At 38.4% G+C, this 21,018-nt stretch overlaps 1 protein-coding gene across 1 annotated transcript; it reads left to right on the top strand.

Annotated features, from left to right (window-relative positions):
• Nucleotides 1-11,605: 11,605 nt before the first annotated feature.
• Nucleotides 11,606-15,271, top strand: LOC142174881 (uncharacterized). Its single transcript, XM_075241271.1, has 2 exons — nt 11,606-13,651; nt 13,766-15,271. Exons 1-2 carry the CDS (start codon nt 12,559-12,561, stop codon nt 15,139-15,141), a joined length of 2,469 nt encoding a protein of 822 aa, XP_075097372.1. The 5' UTR covers nt 11,606-12,558; the 3' UTR covers nt 15,142-15,271.
• The last annotated feature ends 5,747 nt before the right edge of the window (nt 15,272-21,018 follow it).

Raw genomic sequence — 21,018 nt, 5'->3', positions numbered from 1 at the left:
TCAATCCTCACCGTGCAATCAATATTCACTTTTATTCTTTCTTGTTGTGGCGTGCAACCCGATTCCAATCATATAATACTGTTGCGGCATGCAACCCGATCCCAACCATATAATGATGTTGCGGCGTGCGACCCGATCCCAATCACATAATACTTTTGCGGCGTGCAGCCCGAACCCAATCATATAATGATGTTGCGGCGTGCAGCCCGAACCCAATCATATAATGATGTTGCGGCGTGCAACCCGATCCCAATCATATAATACTGTTGCAGTGTGCAACCCAATCCCAATCCTATAATGATGTTGCGGCGTGCAACCCAATCCCAATATACAAATCAACACCAATCACAAAAGAATCCCGACAAGGGAATAATAGTATAACAACAATATCCCGGCTAGGGAAACAATATCATAAGCAATAACATCCCGGCAAGGGAACAATAGTATAATAACAATATCCTGGCAAGGGAAACAATATCATAAGCAATAACATCTCGGCAAGGGAATTAACAAGTACATAAGGTCACGGAAAAACCAAGAAGCACGATAACCTTAACAAAACAACAAGACAAAATAAGCACGTGATAACTATACCGGTAACCACAATAATTGGACATGTAACCTATTTGCACGAAGTCATGGAAGAACTCACAATCAAGAAGTATCAATACAATAAGGAAGGCAATCACTTCAATTAAGGCAATTAAGGGTCAATGTAACGCGTAAGAATTAGAGAAAAGCTAAAAACATCAAATGGAGCATATAGAGGCAATTTAAGAAATTATTAGACCCAATCATAACAGGATACTTTCCACATAATGAACATAAGGACCTAAGAACCCTAGAGCAAATTTCCCACAAATAAGTCTGAGCACACACCCGTCACCTTGCATGCACGGACTACAATTAGTATAGGAGACTCAAATCCTAAGGGGAAGTCCTCCACACTAGGTTAGGCAAGATACTTACCTCAAAGACGACAACCCGGTACTCTAATATGCACTTCTCGGGTGAAAAGACCTCCAGACGGCTCAAATCTAACCAAATTAACTTCAAAGCACAAATAAAACACATAAGAAACTACTCCGGACCATAAAGTCTCAATCTTTAACAAAATCCAAAAAATTGGTCCAAAAGTCGACCCCAGGCCCGCGCCTCGGAACCCGACAAATTTTACAAAAACCGAATATCCTTTCCAACATGAGTTCAACCATACAAAATTTATTAAATTCCCATACCATTTAACCCCTCAAATCATGATTTTTCATTTTAGAAATTTTCTTCAAAAACCAACATTTTCCTCAATCCAAATCACAAATTAAATGATAAAAATGAAGACAAATTCATGGAATATAATCAATTCTAGGTGAAGAACACTTACCCAATCATTTTGCTTGAAAAACCAACAAGGAATCGCCCAAAACCGAGCTCTAGAACTCAAAAAATGGTAAAAATGGCAAACCCTCGGATAAAGTACTTTTTATGTTGCCCAGGTCCTAAAGCATCGTGAACAAGGAGGAATTATCGCGTTCGCGAAGAAGAAAAAAGGAAGGTGCCTTGGTTACTCATCGCGAATGCGACAATACATCCGCGAACGCGAAGAAGAAAAATATTATGGCCCAGAGAATGCTCTTCGCGAAAGCATGGATAAGTACACGAACACGAAGAGTGGAACAACATAACTATGCGAACGCGTGAGGGGAACACGAATGCGATGAAGGAGAAGGCGGAGCTTCGCGAATGCGAGGTGTTAAACACGAACGCGAAAAGGATTTCTAGGTGGTCAGCAACAAAGCTTCGCGAATGCGAAAGGCGGTTCGTGATCGCGAAAGAGGATATCAGAAGCAGAAAACAACAGTTCAAAAACAAGGGAAAATGACCCGTAGCCCACCCGGAACACACCTGAGACCCCGTCCAAACACACAAACAAGTCATATAACCTAACACGGACTCGCTCAAGGTCACAAATCACATCAAACAACGCCGTAACGACGAATCACACGAAGAATCGAACTTAGGAACTTTCAAACCTTCCAATTTCCAAAACTCGTGCCGAAACCTATCAAATCAACCCGGAGTGACACCAAATTTTGCAGACAAGTCCAAAATGACATAACAGAGTTGTTCCAACTCTCAGAATTGCATTCTGACCCCGATATCATGAAAGTCAATTATGAGTCAAACCTCTCCATTTTCCAAACTTCATGTTTTCCAACTTTCGCTAAAACACCTCAAATTACCCTATGGACCTCCAAATCCTAATCCGGACGCGCGCCTAAGTCCAAAATCACCATATGAAGCTGTTGAGATCACCCATGACCCATTCTGGGGCCGTTTACTCAAAAGTCCAATTCCGGTCAAATTCTCACCGTTTAAACTTCCAAAACTAGTTTCCTTTTTCCAATTTGACTCTGAATCATCCGTTAACTGAATTCAACCATGCACGCAAGTCGATACACATATTATGAAGTTGCTCGAGACTTCAAACTACCGAACCGACATAATTGCTCAAAATGACCAGTTGGGTCATTACATCATCCTCCACTTAAACTTACGTTCGTCCTCGAACGTGCCCGGAGTCGTTCCAAAGTCATCGAACCACTACATGAGCTCACCATACATACACCCGGGGGTGATTCCCCATCACCCAACCTAATCATAACTGATAATGCAACTTAACTGAAGATCTCATCTCCTCCTTAGCCCATAACCTTAGAACAGAACCCTAACCTCAGCATCTGAAATTCATCTTCGGATCCGAATTCCACGTCATCACACTGCATGAGCCTTAACAAGCTAAATAGAGGCAAATTCCAATGCAGAATACAATCACACGCTACTCCACACAACTCAAATGCCCGAAGAAATAACCTCTAACCACTATAGCTGCTAAGATAACATCCTGGATGTCGACAACACACCTCACATTGAATATAACCTAATTCCGGACCTCCACATCGCTGTTCATGATAAAGAAACATGCGGGAACTCATAGCCGCCCATGAAGACAACAAGTCAAGAAGCTCTCTCGCCCGCCAAGGGCCATCACCCAAATCTTAGCAGAAACGCCCTCATACTTCCAAACGCTCCTCACCCCCGATACCATAGTACTAATCTCAGGTCTAAGAACCTCATCTCAGCCAATACAAGCAACACAACTAACAACTCATCGCGGAACCACACGGATTCTCACATTACACAATTCGTACACCAAGCCAACAATAACTCAATTATGCAGCACAAGTAACAAAAAGCAAAGTATAAGAATTATCTAACGAGTACAACACGTGTAACAACAAAAGTATAGTTCTTCATCAAATCGTCCCACAGAGGGAAAACACAACACCAAATAAACACAAGGAAAGGGTACCCCACATAACATCCGCTGCGGCGTGCAGCCCACTCCCAAATACTCATCAAGCCAAAATGTTCGGGCTCACTGAACATATGAATACTGATATCAAGTACAACAGAGTGCACAAATAAAACTATGGGAAAATGAATGAAAGTGCTAAAGCATGAGAGAAGCAAGAACAACTAAAGTGCAATGAGCAAATCAACATCACGAGGGCTATCTCGCCCGCATTTCCATAAGGCATGAGCAGAATTACAACATGCGTAGGGAATAATCTAGCCTCACCACCTAACACAACATAAAAGAGTAGCACATATCATAGGCTAGGGGCAGAAATAATATCCATTCTGCCTGATAACATAACCATAATGACGATCTCACAGGAGCACACAAACTGGACTTGATACAAGATACATATTCTCACTGAGCTTTCAAATAGCCTCCAAACCAAATCCTGATTATTTCCAAATAGGTAATTATCCTTCCCAAAAATTCCCAGCGACCTATCAATCATGCATGCTATTAATTACCTCATCCTTATTGTTCTTTCATAATCCGCAAGCAGGAAATGATCCACATACGAGGGCATTTAGCCCAATAACCTCGGGGATACCAAAATCTCCACTCTCATACTCAATTACGCAAATCAAATGGCTGATATATCACTTACACACTATCATTCTCCTGAAGCACTCATATAGCGTTTCTGGCCACGTAACAAAACATGAACCTCGAAAGCCTCAAAACCCCTTAACCACCATGCTACTAGTCACGCTCCCGCAAACCAAAACTCAAGATCCTTTCCAAAAATGCACACTCTTCACATATAACAGTCAACAATGCCAACACCCTATTAATTTCTGATACCTATTTAGAAGAAATCCACAATGTGATTCCTTATGCCTGTAGCAGCCAGCAGAATCAAGCCGTTACTCAAACCATCAAGAACTCCCCGAGATCCACCCGCACATAACTATGCCATTGGGACCGTATCTCCCCAAATCAACCGAGTCATACAAACCTTCCAATACCAGAGTGCTGCCACAAATGCTAGTAGAGAATTCCCATTCAAAAGGACCAATTACTTCCATTACTATGCTGACCCAACACTACTGAGCTGACCCATTTCTTCAGATAGTCGACATGCAATAATCCCAATCAAAGTCCCAAATACAGATGATCCTAACATGAACCACGTAACCAAAAGCTCATAAACCACTGCATTTCCTCTGAAGCACTGCGTTCTGCCGCAACCACGATACCCACGCTGAATAGACCTCCTGTGAATCTGAAGTTGTTCCTTCGACTCCCCTTTATGCTGATATGTAGATCCATTATTAACATAGAAATACTGTAAGCCCCAACATCATCTCGTGCAAGATCTCAGACCCTGGTCATACCCCAAATCTGGGAACCTACCAATACCACATACACCTCAGGCTAAAACTGATATAAATCTGACTCTACAATCTGAATGGCGCTATTAGACTCCTCCACTTGGTGCAAAGCCATAGAAAACATCGTCTGATGATCCGCAAAACTAACCTTCACGGCTCGCACAACACAAATCACAAGGTACTTCAATACCACCAACTATTCCCAATCAACACCCACCTCGTGACCTTGCCACAATCGCAACGACTAGTCAACCATTTAAACCTTTCCAAGCTCGCACTCATCAACCAGAGGCCGGAAACCGCTGCGCCTCCATATGAACAATTGAATAGCCTCTCAATATCTCTATATTTTCAGTCTGGACAGCACGTTGAGACAATGCCTGAGCATCCCTGACTCCTTCCTAGACCGTCTGTAGCATCACGGACCACTGGCGCATATCGGACGCTGAGAGCGTAATATTATACATGAGTGGATGTAAAGGGACATAAGTCATATACTTCAAGCTGAATCAATATTGTACGATAAGGAATGAAAGAAGTGGAATTTCCTAACAGTTCTATAGCCTCTCGAAGATAAGTACAGACGTCTCCGTACCGATTTGCAAGACTCTACTAAACCTGCTTATGCCTTGTAGCACATATGAACCTAGAGCTCTAATACCAACTTGCCACGACCCAAAATCCCTCCGAAGGAGTCGTGATGACACCTACTCTCTAAACTAGGTAAGCCTAACATTTACTGACTTCAAATAAAATAACTCTCAATAAATCACAATTCCCAAAATCAGTGGTACAAGTCATAAGCCTTTCTAAGAGTAGTTATACAAAATAAATACAACACTATTCCAAAACGAGAAGGAATCAATGGAACGTAAATACAAATAAAGGTGACTCCGAGGTATGCGAATGTAGCAACAGGTTATCGTGAGTCTCCACCGTGACGACCCGCACAACTACTATCGATCAATACCTGGATCTGTACATAGAAAAAATGTACAAAAGTGTAGTATGAGCACACCACAGCGGTGCCCGGTAAGCATCAAGACTAACCTCGGTGGGGGTAGTGACGAGGAACAGTCAAGACACCTACTGGTCAAATGAAATGAACAGGATATGATAATAAAATATCGAGATAAAGATAACGAGGTAATATCAACATCAGAAAGAAATAAAAATACAAACAGTGGAACAATAAAGGGAGAACACGGGTAGCAACAAACGATAATCAAGTAAATCAGATAACCAAGTAAATCAACACTGACATAACAGGAGCAGAGACAAGTAAGAATGTATTTAAATAAAGAAGGCAATGCCCACTCAATCAATCACATCATGTCTAATACACAATCCCGACCATCTCAATCCTCGGTTTCTCATATTATAATCTCAAATTTCGAACCTTCAGCATACATGGAACCTTGTGCCCCCATATTTTCCATCTCACTTTTAACAACAAAATCCACATGCTATACATAATGTCCGTACAAATGCCCTTAAGATGTTAAAGAAGTCTCATTTACCTAATATAAGTAAATTACAATTTCTAAACTAATTAGGAAAGCCAGCGAGAAAAGATGAAATTGTTTCTTTTGAAATCATTTGAGTAAAGAAAGTACCCCTTTTCAATTAAAATACAACATCGAATGGATTATTACCTTTAACAAGGGAGTTAATAACTTAAAACTTGGTAGAAATTCCCTTTTAAGTAAAATTCAACCTCAGACGGTTTAAGGGGATATCATTGAGAAACTAATTGAATTAAAGATGTCACAATTATTGAAGTTTGAAGTATTGGAATGTATATATGTAAATACAGCGAGGTGTTGAAAACACTGTAGGTTCCAACACAAAGGATCACACCAATAAAGGAATTTAAACAGTTAAAACACTTGAATTGATAACAACAAATAAACACAGCAGCAGAAAGTGCACGGCATCACCATTAGTGCTTTAACTCTCAATCCTCACCGTGCAATCAATATTCACTTTTATTCTTTCTTGTTGTGGCGTGCAACCCGATTCCAATCATATAATACTGTTGCGGCATGCAACCCGATCCCAATCATATAATGATGTTGCGGCGTGCGACCCGATCCCAATCACATAATACTTTTGCGGCGTGCAACCCGATCCCAATCATATAATGATGTTGTGGCGTGCAACCCGATCCCAATCATATATTGATGTTGAGGCATGCAACCCGATCCCAATCATATAATACTGTTGCGGTGTGCAACCCGATCCCAATCATATAATGATGTTATGGTGTGCAACCCGATCCCAATATAAAAGAATCCCGGCAAGGGAACAATAGTATAATAATAATATCTGATAGCATCCTAGGAAGCTCAACTCTATTCAAGGACATGGATGAAGCTTTTGAATCTCAAAGATGGCCTTTAATAAGAGTTCAAGCTAAAAAATTACAAAACAAGATCATTAGACTTCAAGTGCAAATGAAGAAGTTATTAATTGGGAGGAAGAGCTCAAGGATAAAGGATGTGAATTGGCTAGGTGATAGCATCAAGGACAAGGATAGAGTTTTGGAAGCTCCAAGGCCATATACAAGATCTCAAGCTAAAGAGTTGCAAACTAAGGTTGCTAGACTTCAATGGCAAATAAAGAAGCTTTCAATTGTAGAGGAAGAGCTCAAGACCAAAGGAAATAAATTGTCCAAATTTTATAATTATATGGTGGTCCAAATTAAAGTCCAAGAGGAGGAAGATTGGGTCACCAAATTAGCCCTTGAAGTCCATCAAAAAGGGCTCAAAATAAGTTTAAAAGAGGTCCAAAAGGGGGTGTTTCAAAAGGAGCCCAATTGGAGTCCAAACCAATGGCCCAAACTAGTTGTTTTAAGGCCCAAATCTGCCCCAAAGGGTCTTGGCCGCCCTCACCTAATTTTAATGACTTTTCTTACTCTTTAGCAACCATTCTACCTAATTGTAATGACTTTGTATGCCTTAGCATCCACCCTACCTAATTTTAAGGACTTTTATGACTTAGTACTCCTATAAATAGGGAGTTCTTCTCATTCATAAGATACAACATTTATTGATTAAGTATATCATACTTTGAGAGTTCTTTTGAACCTTTGTTACTTGTGCTTTGAGATTTATCTTTCAACCTTTACTAGTTCTTAGTTCAAGGTAGTAAGATTACTTCTCTTTTATGATATCTTTGATTCCTTTGTGGTATTCTTAGAAGGCGATTAATACTAGTTATTAATTGTTGTCTCAAGTTACTCGTAAAGTGGTCAAGATCCGAATCTATTGTTTTGATTTGCTTTTTAAGTAAAGGCGTTTGATTTCTTCCATAAATCAAGACGTTGTTACTTTGATCTTGTCAAGGCTATAGAACTTACGTTCTTGGAAGTTCTTGGAATTCTTTCCTTGAATTCGTCCCATATCCTTTATTTTCATCTCTTTAATTCTAGTTGTTCAATTCCTTATTGTTATTGTTTCCGCATTTACTTCTCAAATTCTTACTCTAATTTGGATTCCCGACCAAGTTGTTATCAAGTGGTATCAGAGCTGTTTTTATCAAGATTTCATTCTTGGTAAGTCTTGGGATTTCTTGAATACTAAGAGCAAAGAAAAGAAAAGAAAAAAAAATTAAAAAAAAAAGAAAAAAAGAAGCGAAAATCAGTTTTTAGAACAAAAAAAATAGAATTGAGTGCTCTCCGGGATATTTTTTTTGTATCTAATTTGTTACCAAAAATTAACAAAGGAAACAAGAAGAGGGGATCCTAGATTTTCTTACTCTTTCGAATCTAAACATATAATCCTTTCCTTTTTGTTCGCGTCATGTTTCAACCGAGCCTAATAGTTCTAGGATTTGGTTTTTCTTTCATTAGTTCCCCAAAAATCTGAATTTTACTACTAAGAACTTCATACGAGTTGGTTTAACTATAAATCTACAAAGTATTTTGTTCAAAGGTCATTTCGAGAGAAAAAAAAGGATAAAGTGTGTGAGAGAACAATTGAAAAAAAAACAAAGAAGCCAAATTTGAGAGATTCATATTTCCTTTAATCTATGTCAAGATATCTCAAATAGGTAGTTGCAGTGGAAGGAGTAGATCTATGACTCTTGAAAGGTCGATATTACAATATATCGAATGGAAAGAAGACAATGGTAAAGTTATTTTTCAAACAAGAGCTAAAGTGATGTCTACAATTTATACCCTTAGAATTGACAAAGCATTTAACTATAACTTAATTAGCACTTATATGGTTGAGAAATTGAACTTGCCTTGTGTTGAACATATTGATCCCTACATGTTGAAAGGAGTAAAGGTAGATAAAAGAGTGTTATTACCATTCTCTATTGGAAGGTATGAGGATGTGATCTGGTGTGATGTCATTCCCATGAATCGTTTTCATATCTTGTTGGGAAGGCCATGGAATATCTATAGAAGTGCTTCATATAGTATCAAAAAAAATAGATACTCTTTTGAGGTTAATGGGAAGAAACTCAGTCTTGGACCTTTGACTCCCTCACAAATTTGTGCAGATGAAAAGATTGTTAAAAAGAATATGGAAAATACGAGAGAGAAAAGAATGAGAAGAGTAAGGGAGTGCATGTTGACATTCCAAGAGAGGAAAAAGGAGAGGTTGTCTTGAGTAAAAAGAGTGGGATGTCAAATGAGGTAAACAATGATCTTGAGAAAAAAGAAAAGAGAGAAAGCAATAAGAGAAACAAAGTTTGTAAGGTAGAGAGAGAGAAACAAGAGAGATTGAGTGAAGGAAAAGAACTCTTTAGTGAGAGAAAAGAGGCTAAGGGTGAGGAAAACATTAGTCTTGCGATAAAAGCCAAAGAGAGTGTAAGCAAGAAAAAGGTTTTTTACTTCCTAACCCATTAACTCTTTCTTGTTTTAGTTCTTGTGATTTTGTGCAGCCACGTGATAAAATACCTTTTGAAAGGAGTGGTGAGGCGCAAGAGATGGTGGCAAAAGATCCAATTGGATTCCAACATAAATTCGGCAATATCAATTCTTGTTGGATGGTGGAAGACAAAAGCTTGATTAAATTCTTTGTTATTAAACCTTTTGACTATTTCGATTCTTATTTACAGGGTTATGACATGGAGTTGCCTAAAAGCATTGCTAAGGTGGAGCCATTGCATAAAAGAATACAAGGTGATGATGTTCCATTGGTAAATAAGTCCAAGTATGGTATGTATAATTGGTTTATTTGCATTCTTGGTCTTTCTAGAACACCTAAGGTATTTTTGGAGGTAATGAATTACACTCTTATTTCTTATATTGGTGACTTTATAATTTTTGCAGATGATGATATTTTGATGCACATCAAGTCATTAACTATAATATCTAAGTTAATGTGTAAGAGTAATTCGCTTCCTTTTGAAATTGTGTATGACATAGATGATTACTTATTCCAACTTGGTGGAAAGAGGCATGGAATTTCTGTGAAGAGGCTTGCAAATAAGTTAAATATTTCTTCTTATCTTATTCAAGTGGCTAATGAGTTTTCATGTGCTAAAGAATGTGATCTTTGTTATGTGATGGGGAGTCATTCTTCAAGTCATGTTCATTGTAAGATTGTAAAAGTATTTGTTTCTAGTAAAGAGGATATGCATGATTGTTGTAATACTGGTGATCAAATACTCTTTCATGTAGAGGAATCCATGAGATTTGTAATTGTAGTTAGTAGTCTATATCATGAATGTATCTTGTTTGTTAAATGTGGTAAAGGTACTTATATTAAATGGATGTGTAGTTACTCTCTTATAATTTCTTTATCATGTATACTCATGGACTGCCGTACCGACAAGATCGAATTGCAAGTTCCATTGCATGGTGCATCTAAGAGAGGTTTTTATTGTATTAATCTAGTTAGACATAAATTTTATTGGGATGATGATGTCCATATTCTTTATAAGGGAGCATTTATACCTATTAGGATTGATTGGGTTAAATGGACACATTGTCACTATCTTATTTTATTCCTACTATTTTTTCAGATTAGTGGATACCATTTACTAGTGCGTGTTTTCTTTTTCTTGCAAGGTCAAAATTCGAGGACGAATTTTCTTCAAGAAGAGGGGAATGATAGCATCCTAGGAAGCTCAACTCTATTCAAGGACATGGATGAAGCTTTTGAATCTCAAAGATGGCCTTTAATAAGAGTTCAAGCTAAAGAATTACGAAATAAGATCATTAGACTTCAAGTGCAAATGAAGAAGTTATTAATTGGGAGGAAGAGCTCAAGGATAAAGGATGTGAATTGGCTAGGTGATAGCATCAAGGACAAGGATAGAGTTTTGGAAGCTCCAAGGCCATATACAAGATCTCAAGCTAAAAAGTTGCAAACTAAGGTTGCTAGACTTCAATGGCAAATAAAGAAGCTTTCAATTGTAGAGGAAGAGCTCAAGACCAAAGGAAATAAATTGTCCAAATTTTACAATTATATGGTGGTCCAAATTGAAGTCCAAGAGGAGGAAGATTGGGTCACCAAATTAGCCCTTGAAATCCATCAAAAAGGGCTCAAAATAAGTTTAAAAGAGGTCCAAAAGGGGGTGTTTCAAAAGGAGCCCAATTGGAGTCCAAACCAATGGCCCAAACTAGTTGTTTTAAGGCCCAAATCTGCCCCAAAGGGTCTTGGCCGCCCTCACCTAATTTTAATGACTTTTCTTACTCTTTAGCAACCACCCTACCTAATTGTAATGACTTTGTATGCCTTAGCAACCACCCTACCTAATTTTAAGGACTTTTATGACTTAGTACTCCTATAAATAGGGAGTTCTTCTCATTCATAAGATATAACATTTATTGATTAAGTATATCATACTTTGAGAGTTCTTTTGAACCTTTGTTACTTGTGCTTTGAGATTTATCTTTCAACCTTTACTAGTTCTTAGTTCAAGGTAGTAAGATTACTTCTCTTTTATGATATCTTTGATTCCTTTGTGTTATTCTTAGAAGGCGATTAATACTAGTTATTAATTGTTGTCTCAAGTTACTCGTAAAGTGGTCAAGATCCGAATCTATTGTTTTGATTTGCTTTTTAAGTAAAGGCGTTTGATTTCTTCCATAAATCAAGACGTTGTTACTTTGATCTTGTCAAGGCTATAGAACTTACGTTCTTGGAATTCTTTCCTTGAATTCGTCCCATATCCTTTATTTTCATCTCTTTAATTCTAGTTGTTCAATTCCTTGTTGTTATTGTTTCCGCATTTACTTCTCAAATTCTTACTCTAATTTGGATTCCCGACCTAGTTGTTATCAAGTGGTATCAGAGCGGTTTTTATCAAGATTTCATTCTTGGTAAGTCTTGGGATTTCTTGAATACTAAGAGCAAAGAAAAGAAAAGAAAAAAAAATTAAACAAAAAAGAAAAAAAAGAAGCGAAAAACAGTTTTTAGAACAAAAAAAATAGAATTGAGTGCTCTCCGGGATATTTTTTTTGTATCTAATTTGTTACCAAAAATTAACAAAGTAAACAAGAAGAGGGGATCCTAGATTTTCTTACTCTTTCGAATCTAAACATATAATCCTTTCCTTTTTGTTCGCGTCATGTTTCAACCGAGCCTAATAGTTCTAGGATTTGGTTTTTCTTTCATTAGTTCCCCAAAAATCTGAATTTTACTACTAAGAACTTCATACGAGTTGGTTTAACTATAAATCTACAAAGTATTTTGTTCAAAGGTCATTTCGAGAGAAAAAAAAGGATAAAGTGTGTGAGAGAACAATTGAAAAAAAAACAAAGAAGCCAAATTTGAGAGATTCATATTTCCTTTAATCTATGTCAAGATATCTCAAATAGGTAGTTGCAGTGGAAGGAGTAGATCTATGACTCTTGAAAGGTCGATATTACAATATATCGAATGGAAAGAAGACAATGGTAAAGTTATTTTTCAAACAAGAGCTAAAGTGATGTCTACAATTTATACCCTTAGAATTGACAAAGCATTTAACTATAACTTAATTAGCACTTATATGGTTGAGAAATTGAACTTGCCTTGTGTTGAACATATTGATCCCTACATGTTGAAAGGAGTAAAGGTAGATAAAAGAGTGTTATTACCATTCTCTATTGGAAGGTATGAGGATGTGATCTGGTGTGATGTCATTCCCATGAATCGTTTTCATATCTTGTTGGGAAGGCCATGGAATATCTATAGAAGTGCTTCATATAGTATCGAAAAAAATAGATACTCTTTTGAGGTTAATGGGAAGAAACTCAGTCTTGGACCTTTGGCTCCCTCACAAATTTGTGCAGATGAAAAGATTGTTAAAAAGAATATGGAAAAATACGAGAGAGAAAAGAATGAGAAGAGTAAGGGAGTGCATGTTGACATTCCAAGAGAGGAAAAAGGAGAGGTTGTGTTGAGTAAAAAGAGTGGGATGTCAAGTGAGGTAAACAATGATCTTGAGAAAAAAGAAAAGAGAGAAAGCAATAAGAGAAACAAAGTTTGTAAGGTAGAGAGAGAGAAACAAGAGAGATTGAGTGAAAGAAAAGAACTCTTTAGTGAGAGAAAAGAGGCTAAGGGTGAGGAAAACATTAGTCTTGCGATAAAAGCCAAAGAGAGTGTAAGCAAGAAAAACGTTTCTTTACTTCCTAACCCATTAACTCTTTCTTGTTTTAGTTCTTGTGATTTTGTGCAGCCACGTGATGAAATACCTTTTGAAAGGAGTGGTGAGGCGCAAGAGATGGTGGCAAAAGATCCAATTGGATTCCAACATAAATTCGGCAATATCAATTCTTGTTGGATGGTGGAAGACAAAAGCTTGATTAAATTCTTTGTTATTAAACCTTTTGACTATTTCGATTATTATTTACAGGGTTATGACATGGAGTTGCCTAAAAGCATTGCTAAGGTGGAGCCATTGCATAAAAGAATACAAGGTGATGATGTTCCATTGGTAGATAAGTCCAAGTATGGTATGTATAATTGGTTTATTTGCATTCTTGGTCTTTCTAGAACACCTAAGGTATTTTTGGAGGTAATGAATTACACTCTTATTTCTTATATTGGTGACTTTATAATTTTTGCAGATGATGATATTTTGATGCACATCAAGTCATTAACTATAATATCTAAGTTAATGTGTAAGAGTAATTCGCTTCCTTTTGAAATTGTGTATGACATAGATGATTACTTATTCCAACTTGGTGGAAAGAGGCATGGAATTTCTGTGAAGAGGCTTGCAAATAAGTTAAATATTTCTTCTTATCTTATTCAAGTGGCTAATGAGTTTTCATGTGCTAAAGAATGTGATCTTTGTTATGTGATGGGGAGTCATTCTTCAAGTCATGTTCATTGTAAGATTGTAAAAGTATTTGTTTCTAGTAAAGAGGATATGCATGATTGTTGTAATACTGGTGATCAAATACTCTTTCATGTAGAGGAATCCATGAGATTTGTAATTGTAGTTAGTAGTCTATATCATGAATGTATCTTGTTTGTTAAATGTGGTAAAGGTACTTATATTAAATGGATGTGTAGTTACTCTCTTATAATTTCTTTATCATGTATACTCATGGACTGCCGTACCGACAAGATCGAATTGCAAGTTCCATTGCATGGTGCATCTAAGAGAGGTTTTTATTGTATTAATCTAGTTAGACATAAATTTTATTGGGATGATGATGTCCATATTCTTTATAAGGGAGCATTTATACCTATTAGGATTGATTGGGTTAAATGGACACATTGTCACTATCTTATTTTATTCCTACTATTTTTTCAGATTAGTGGATACCATTTACTAGTGCGTGTTTTCTTTTTCTTGCAAGGTCAAAATTCGAGGACGAATTTTCTTCAAGAAGAGGGAAATGATAGCATCCTAGGAAGCTCAACTCTATTCAAGGACATGGATGAAGCTTTTGAATCTCAAAGATGGCCTTTAATAAGAGTTCAAGCTAAAGAATTACAAAACAAGATCATTAGACTTCAAGTGCAAATGAAGAAGTTATTAATTGGGAGGAAGAGCTCAAGGATAAAGGATGTGAATTGGCTAGGTGATAGCATCAAGGACAAGGATAGAGTTTTGGAAGCTCCAAGGCCATATACAAGATCTCAAGCTAAAGAGTTGCAAACTAAGGTTGCTAGACTTCAATGGCAAATAAAGAAGCTTTCAATTGTAGAGGAAGAGCTCAAGACCAAAGGAAATAAATTGTCCAAATTTTACAATTATATGGTGGTCCAAATTGAAGTCCAAGAGGAGGAAGATTGGGTCACCAAATTAGCCCTTGAAGTCCATCAAAAAGGGCTCAAAATAAGTTTAAAAGAGGTCCAAAAGGGGGTGTTTCAAAAGGAGCCCAATTGGAGTCCAAACCAATGGCCCAAACTAGTTGTTTTAAGGCCCAAATCTGCCCCAAAGGGTCTTGGCCGCCCTCACCTAATTTTAATGACTTTTCTTACTCTTTAGCAACCATCCTACCTAATTGTAATGACTTTGTATGCCTTAGCAACCACCCTACCTAATTTTAAGGACTTTTATGACTTAGTACTCCTATAAATAGGGAGTTCTTCTCATTCATAAGATACAACATTTATTGATTAAGTATATCATACTTTGAGAGTTCTTTTGAACCTTTGTTACTTGTGCTTTGAGATTTATCTTTCAACCTTTACTAGTTCTTAGTTCAAGGTAGTAAGATTACTTCTCTTTTATGATATCTTTGATTCCTTTGTGGTATTCTTAGAAGGCGATTAATACTAGTTATTAATTGTTGTCTCAAGTTACTCGTAAAGTGGTCAAGATCCGAATCTATTGTTTTGATTTGCTTTTTAAGTAAAGGCGTTTGATTTCTTCCATAAATCAAGACGTTGTTACTTTGATCTTGTCAAGGCTATAGAACTTACGTTCTTGGAATTCTTTCCTTGAATTCGTCCCATATCCTTTATTTTCATCTCTTTAATTCTAGTTGTTCAATTCCTTGTTGTTATTGTTTCCGCATTTACTTCTCAAATTCTTACTCTAATTTGGATTCCCGACCTAGTTGTTATCAAGTGGTATCAGAGCGACACAATATCATAAGCAATAACATCCCGGCACGGGAACAATAGTATAACAACAATATCCTGGCAAGGGAAATAATATCATAAGCAATAACATCCCGGCAAGGGAATCAACAAGTACATAATAAGGGTCACGGAAAAACCAAGAAGCACGAACCTCAACAAAACAACAAGACATAATAAGCACGTGATAACTACACCGGTAACCACAACAATTGGACATGTAACCTATTTGCACGAAGTCATGGAGGAATTCACAATCAAGAAGTATCAAAACAATAAGGAAGGCAATCACTTCAATTAAGGCAATTAAGGGTCAATGTAACATGTAAGAATTTGACAAAAGCTAACAACATCATATGGAACATATAAAGGCAATTTAAGCAATTATTAGACCCAATCATAATAACGGGATACTTTCCCCATAATGAACATAAGGACCTAAGAACCCTAGAGCAAATTTCCACAAATAAGTCTGAGCACACACCCGTCACCTCGCATGCACGGACTACAGTTAGCATAGAAGACTCAAATCCTAAGGGGAAGTCCTCCACACTAGGTTAGGCAAGACACTTACCTCAAAAACGACAAACCGATACTCTAATATGCACTTCTCGGGTAAAAAGACCTTTGGACGGCTCAAATCTAACCAAATTAACTTCAAAGCGCAAATAAAACACATAAGAAACTTTTCCGGACCATAAAGTCTCAATCTTTAACAAAATCCAAAAATCGGTCCAAAAGTCGACCCCCAGGCCCGCGCCTCGGAGCCCGACAAATTTTACAAAAACCGAATATCCATTCCAACATGAGTTCAACCATAAAATTAAATTTTCTTCAAAATTTAACCCCTCAAATCATGATTTTTCATTTTAGAAATTTTCTTCAAAAACCAACATTTTCCTCAACCCAAATCACAAATTAAATGATAAAAATGAAGACAAATTCATGGAATATAATCAATTCTAGGTGAAGAACACTTACCCAATCGTTTTGCTTGAAAAACCAACAAGGAATCGCCCAAAACCGAGCTCTAGAACTCCAAAAATGGTAAAAATGGCAAACCCTCAGATAAAGTACTTTTTATGCTGCCTAGGTCCTAAAGCATCGCGAACACGGAGGAAGTATCGCGTTCGCGAAGAAGAAAAAAAGGAAGGTGCCCAGGTTACTCATCGCGAACGCGACAATACGTCAGCGAACGGGAAGAAGAAAAATTATTATGGCCCAGAGAATGCTCTTTGCTAACGCGTGGATAAGTACGCGAACACGAAGAGTGGAACAACGTAACTACGTGAACGCGTGAGGGGAACACGAACGCGATGAAGGAGAAGGCGGAGCTTCGCGAATGCGAGGTGTTAAACGCGAACGCGAAGAAGGATTTCTAGGTGGTCAGCAACAACGCTTTGCGAACGCCAGCAACAAAGCTTTGCGAACGCGAAAGGCGGTTCGCGATCGCGAAAGAGGATATCAGAAGCAGAAAACAGCAGTTCAAAAACAAGGGAAAATGACCCGTAGCCCACCCGGAACACACCCGAGGCCCCCGAGATCCCATCAAAACACACAAACAAGTCATATAACCTAACACAGACTCGCTCGAGGTCACAAATCACATCAAACAACACCGAAACGACGAATCACACCAAGAATCGAACTTAGGAACTTTCAAACCTTCCAACTTCCAAAACTCGTGCCGAAACCTATCAAATCAACCCGGAGTGACGCCAAATTTTGCAGACAAGTCCAAAATGACATAACAGCGCTGCTCCAACTCTCAAAATTGCATTCCGACCCCAATATCATGAAAGTCAACTATGAGTCAAACCTCTCCATTTTCCAGACTTCAAATTTTCCAACTTTCGCCAAAACACCTCAATTTACCCTATGGACCTCCAAATCCTAATCCGGATGCGCGCCTAAGTCCAAAATCACCATACGAAGCTGTTGAGATAACCCATGACCCATTCCGGGGCCATTTACTCAAAAGTCCAATTCCAGTCAAATTCTCACCGTTTAAACTTCCAAAACTAGTTTCCTTCCTCCAATTTGACTCTAAATCATTCGTTAACTGAATTCAACTATGCACGCAAGTCGATACACATATTATGAAGCTGTTCGAAACCTCAAACTGCCGAACCAGGCACAATTTCTTAAAACGACCAATCGGGTCGTTACATCCTCCTCCACTTAAACATGCGTTCGTCCTCGAACGTGCCCGTAGTCATTCCAAAGTCATCGAACCACTGCTTGAGCTCACCATACATACACCCGGGGGTGATTCCCCATCACCCAACCTAAGCATAACTGACAATGCAACTTAACTGAAGATCTCATCTCTTCCTTAGCCCATAACCTTTGAACAGAATCCAAACCTCAACATCTAAAATTCATCTTCGGATCCAAATTCCATGTCATCACACTGCATGTGCCTTAACAAGTTAAATCGAGCCAAATTCCAATCTAGAATACAATCACACGCTGCTCCACACAACTCAAATGCCCGAAGCAATAACCTCTGACCACCATAGCTGCTCAAATAACATCTTGGATGCCGACAACACACCTCACATTGAATATAACCTTATTCCGGACCTCCACGCTATTCATGATAAAGAAATATGCGGGAACTCATAGCCGCCCATGAAGACAACAAGTCAAGAAGCTCTCTCGCCCGCCAAGGGCCATCACCCAAATCTTAGCAGAAACACCCTCATATTTCCAAACGCTCCTCACCCCCATACCGTAGTACTAATCTCAGGTCTAAGAACATCATCTTAGCCAATACAAGCAACACAACTAACAGCTCATCACGAAACCACACGGATTCTCACATTACATAATTCGTACACCAAACCAACAATAACTCAATTATGCAGCACAAGTAAAGAAAAGCAAAGTATAAGAATTATCTAACGAGTACAACACGTGTAACAACAAAAGTGTAGTTCTTCATCAAATCGTCCCACAGAGGGAAAACACAACACCAAATAAACACAAGGAAAGGGTACCCCACATAACATCCGCTGCGGCGTGCAGCCCACTCCCAAATACTCATCAAGCCAAAATGCTCGGGCTCACTGAACATATGAATACTGATATCAAGTACAACAGAGTGCACAAATAAAACTATGGGAAAATGAATGAAAGTGCTAAAGCACGAGAGAAGCAAGAACAACTAAAGTGCAATGAGCAAATCAACATCACGAGGGCTATCTCGCCCGCATTTCCATAAGGCCTAAGCAGAATTACAACATACGTAGGGAATAATCTAGCCTCACCACCTAACACAACATAAAAGAGTAGCACATATCATAGGCTAGGGGCAGAAATAATATCCATTCTGCCTGATAACATAACCATAATGACAATCTCACAGGAGCACACAAACTGGACTTGATACAAGATACATATTCTCACTGAGCTTTCAAATAGCCTCCAACCCATATCCTGATTATTTCCAAATAGGTAATTATCCTTCACAAAAATCCCCAGCGAACTATCAATCATGCATGCTAATAATTACCCCATCCTTATTGTTCTTTCATAATCCGCAAGCAGGAAATGATCCACATACGAGGGCATTTAGCCCAATAACCTCGGGGATACCAAAATCTCCACTCTCATACTCAATTACGCAAATCAAATGGCTGATATATCACTTACACACTATCATTCTCCTGAAGCACTCATATAGAGTTTCTGGCCACGTAACAAAACATGAACCTCGAAAGCCTCACAACCCCGTAACCACCATGCTACTAGTCACGCTCCCGCAAACCAAAACTCAAGATCCTTTCCAAAAATGCACACTCTTCACATATAACAGTCAACAATACCAACACTCTATTAATTTCTGATACCTATTTAGAAGAAATCCACAATGTGATTCCTTATGCCCGTAGCAGCCACCAGAATCAAGCCTTTACTCAAACCATCAAGAACTCCCCGAGATCCACCCGCACATAACTATGCCATTGGGACCGTTTCTCCCCAAATCAATCGAGTCACACAAACCTTCCAATACCAGAGTGCTGCCACAAAAGCTAGTAGAGAATTCCCATTCAAAACTACTGAGCTGACCCATTTCTTTGGATAGTCGATATGCAATAATCCCAATCAAAGTCCCAAATACAGATGAGCCTAAAACGAATCACATAGCTAGAAGCTCATAAACCACTGCATTTCCTCTGAAGCACCCCGTTCTACAGCAACCACGATACCCATGCTGAATAGACCTCCTGTGAATCTGATGTTGTTCCTCCGACTCCCCTTGATGTTGATATGTGGATCTATTATTGACGTAAAAATTCTGTTAGCCCCAACATCATCTCGTGCAAGATCTCAAACCCTGGTCATACCCCAAATACGGGAACCTACCAATACCACATATACACATACCTCAGGCTAAAATTGATATAAATCTGACTCTGCAATCTGAATGCCACTATTGGACTCCTCCACTTGGTGCAAAGCCATAGAAAACAACGTCTGATGATCCACAAAACTAACCTTCACGGCTCGCACAACACAAATCACAAGGTAATCAAATAACACCAACTATTCCCAATCAACACCCACCTCATGACCTTGCCACAATCGCGACATCTAGTCAACAAATTAAACCTTTCCAAGCTCGCACTCATCAACCAGATGCCGTAAACCGCTACGCCTCCATATATGAACAATTGAATAGCCTCTCAATACCTCTATATCTTCAGTCTAGACAACACGTTGAGACAATGACTGAGCATCCCTGACTCCTTCATAGACCGTCTGTAGCATCACGGACCACTGGCGCATAGCGGATGCTGAGAGTGTAATATTATACACGAGTGGATGTAAAGGGACATAAGTCATATACTTCGAGCTGAATCAATATTGCATGATAAGGAATGAAAGAAGTAGAATTTCCTAACAGTTCGGTAGCCTCTCGAAGATAAGTATAGACGTCTCTGTACCGATCCGCAAGACTCTACTAAACCTGCTTATGCCTCGTAGCACCTATGAACCTAGAGCTCTAATACCAACTTGTCACGACCCAAAATCCTTGAATGAGTCGTGATGGCACCTAGTCTCTAAACTAGGTAAGCCTAACATTTACTGAAATAACACTAGCATTTACTAACTTCAAATTAAATAACTCTCAATAAATCACAATTCCCAAAACCGGTGGTACAAGTCATAAGCCTTTCTAAGAGTAGTTATAGAAAATAAATACAACACTATTCCAGAACGAGAAGGAATCAATAGAACGTAAATACAAATGAAGGTGACTCCGAGGCCTGTG

Source organism: Nicotiana tabacum, chromosome 20 (assembly GCF_000715075.1).
Source record: "Nicotiana tabacum cultivar K326 chromosome 20, ASM71507v2, whole genome shotgun sequence".
In the NCBI taxonomy this organism is placed as follows: Eukaryota; Viridiplantae; Streptophyta; class Magnoliopsida; order Solanales; family Solanaceae; genus Nicotiana; species Nicotiana tabacum.
The sequence above is the reverse complement of the archived record's forward strand: the minus strand, read 5'-3'. Positions and strand labels throughout refer to the sequence as shown.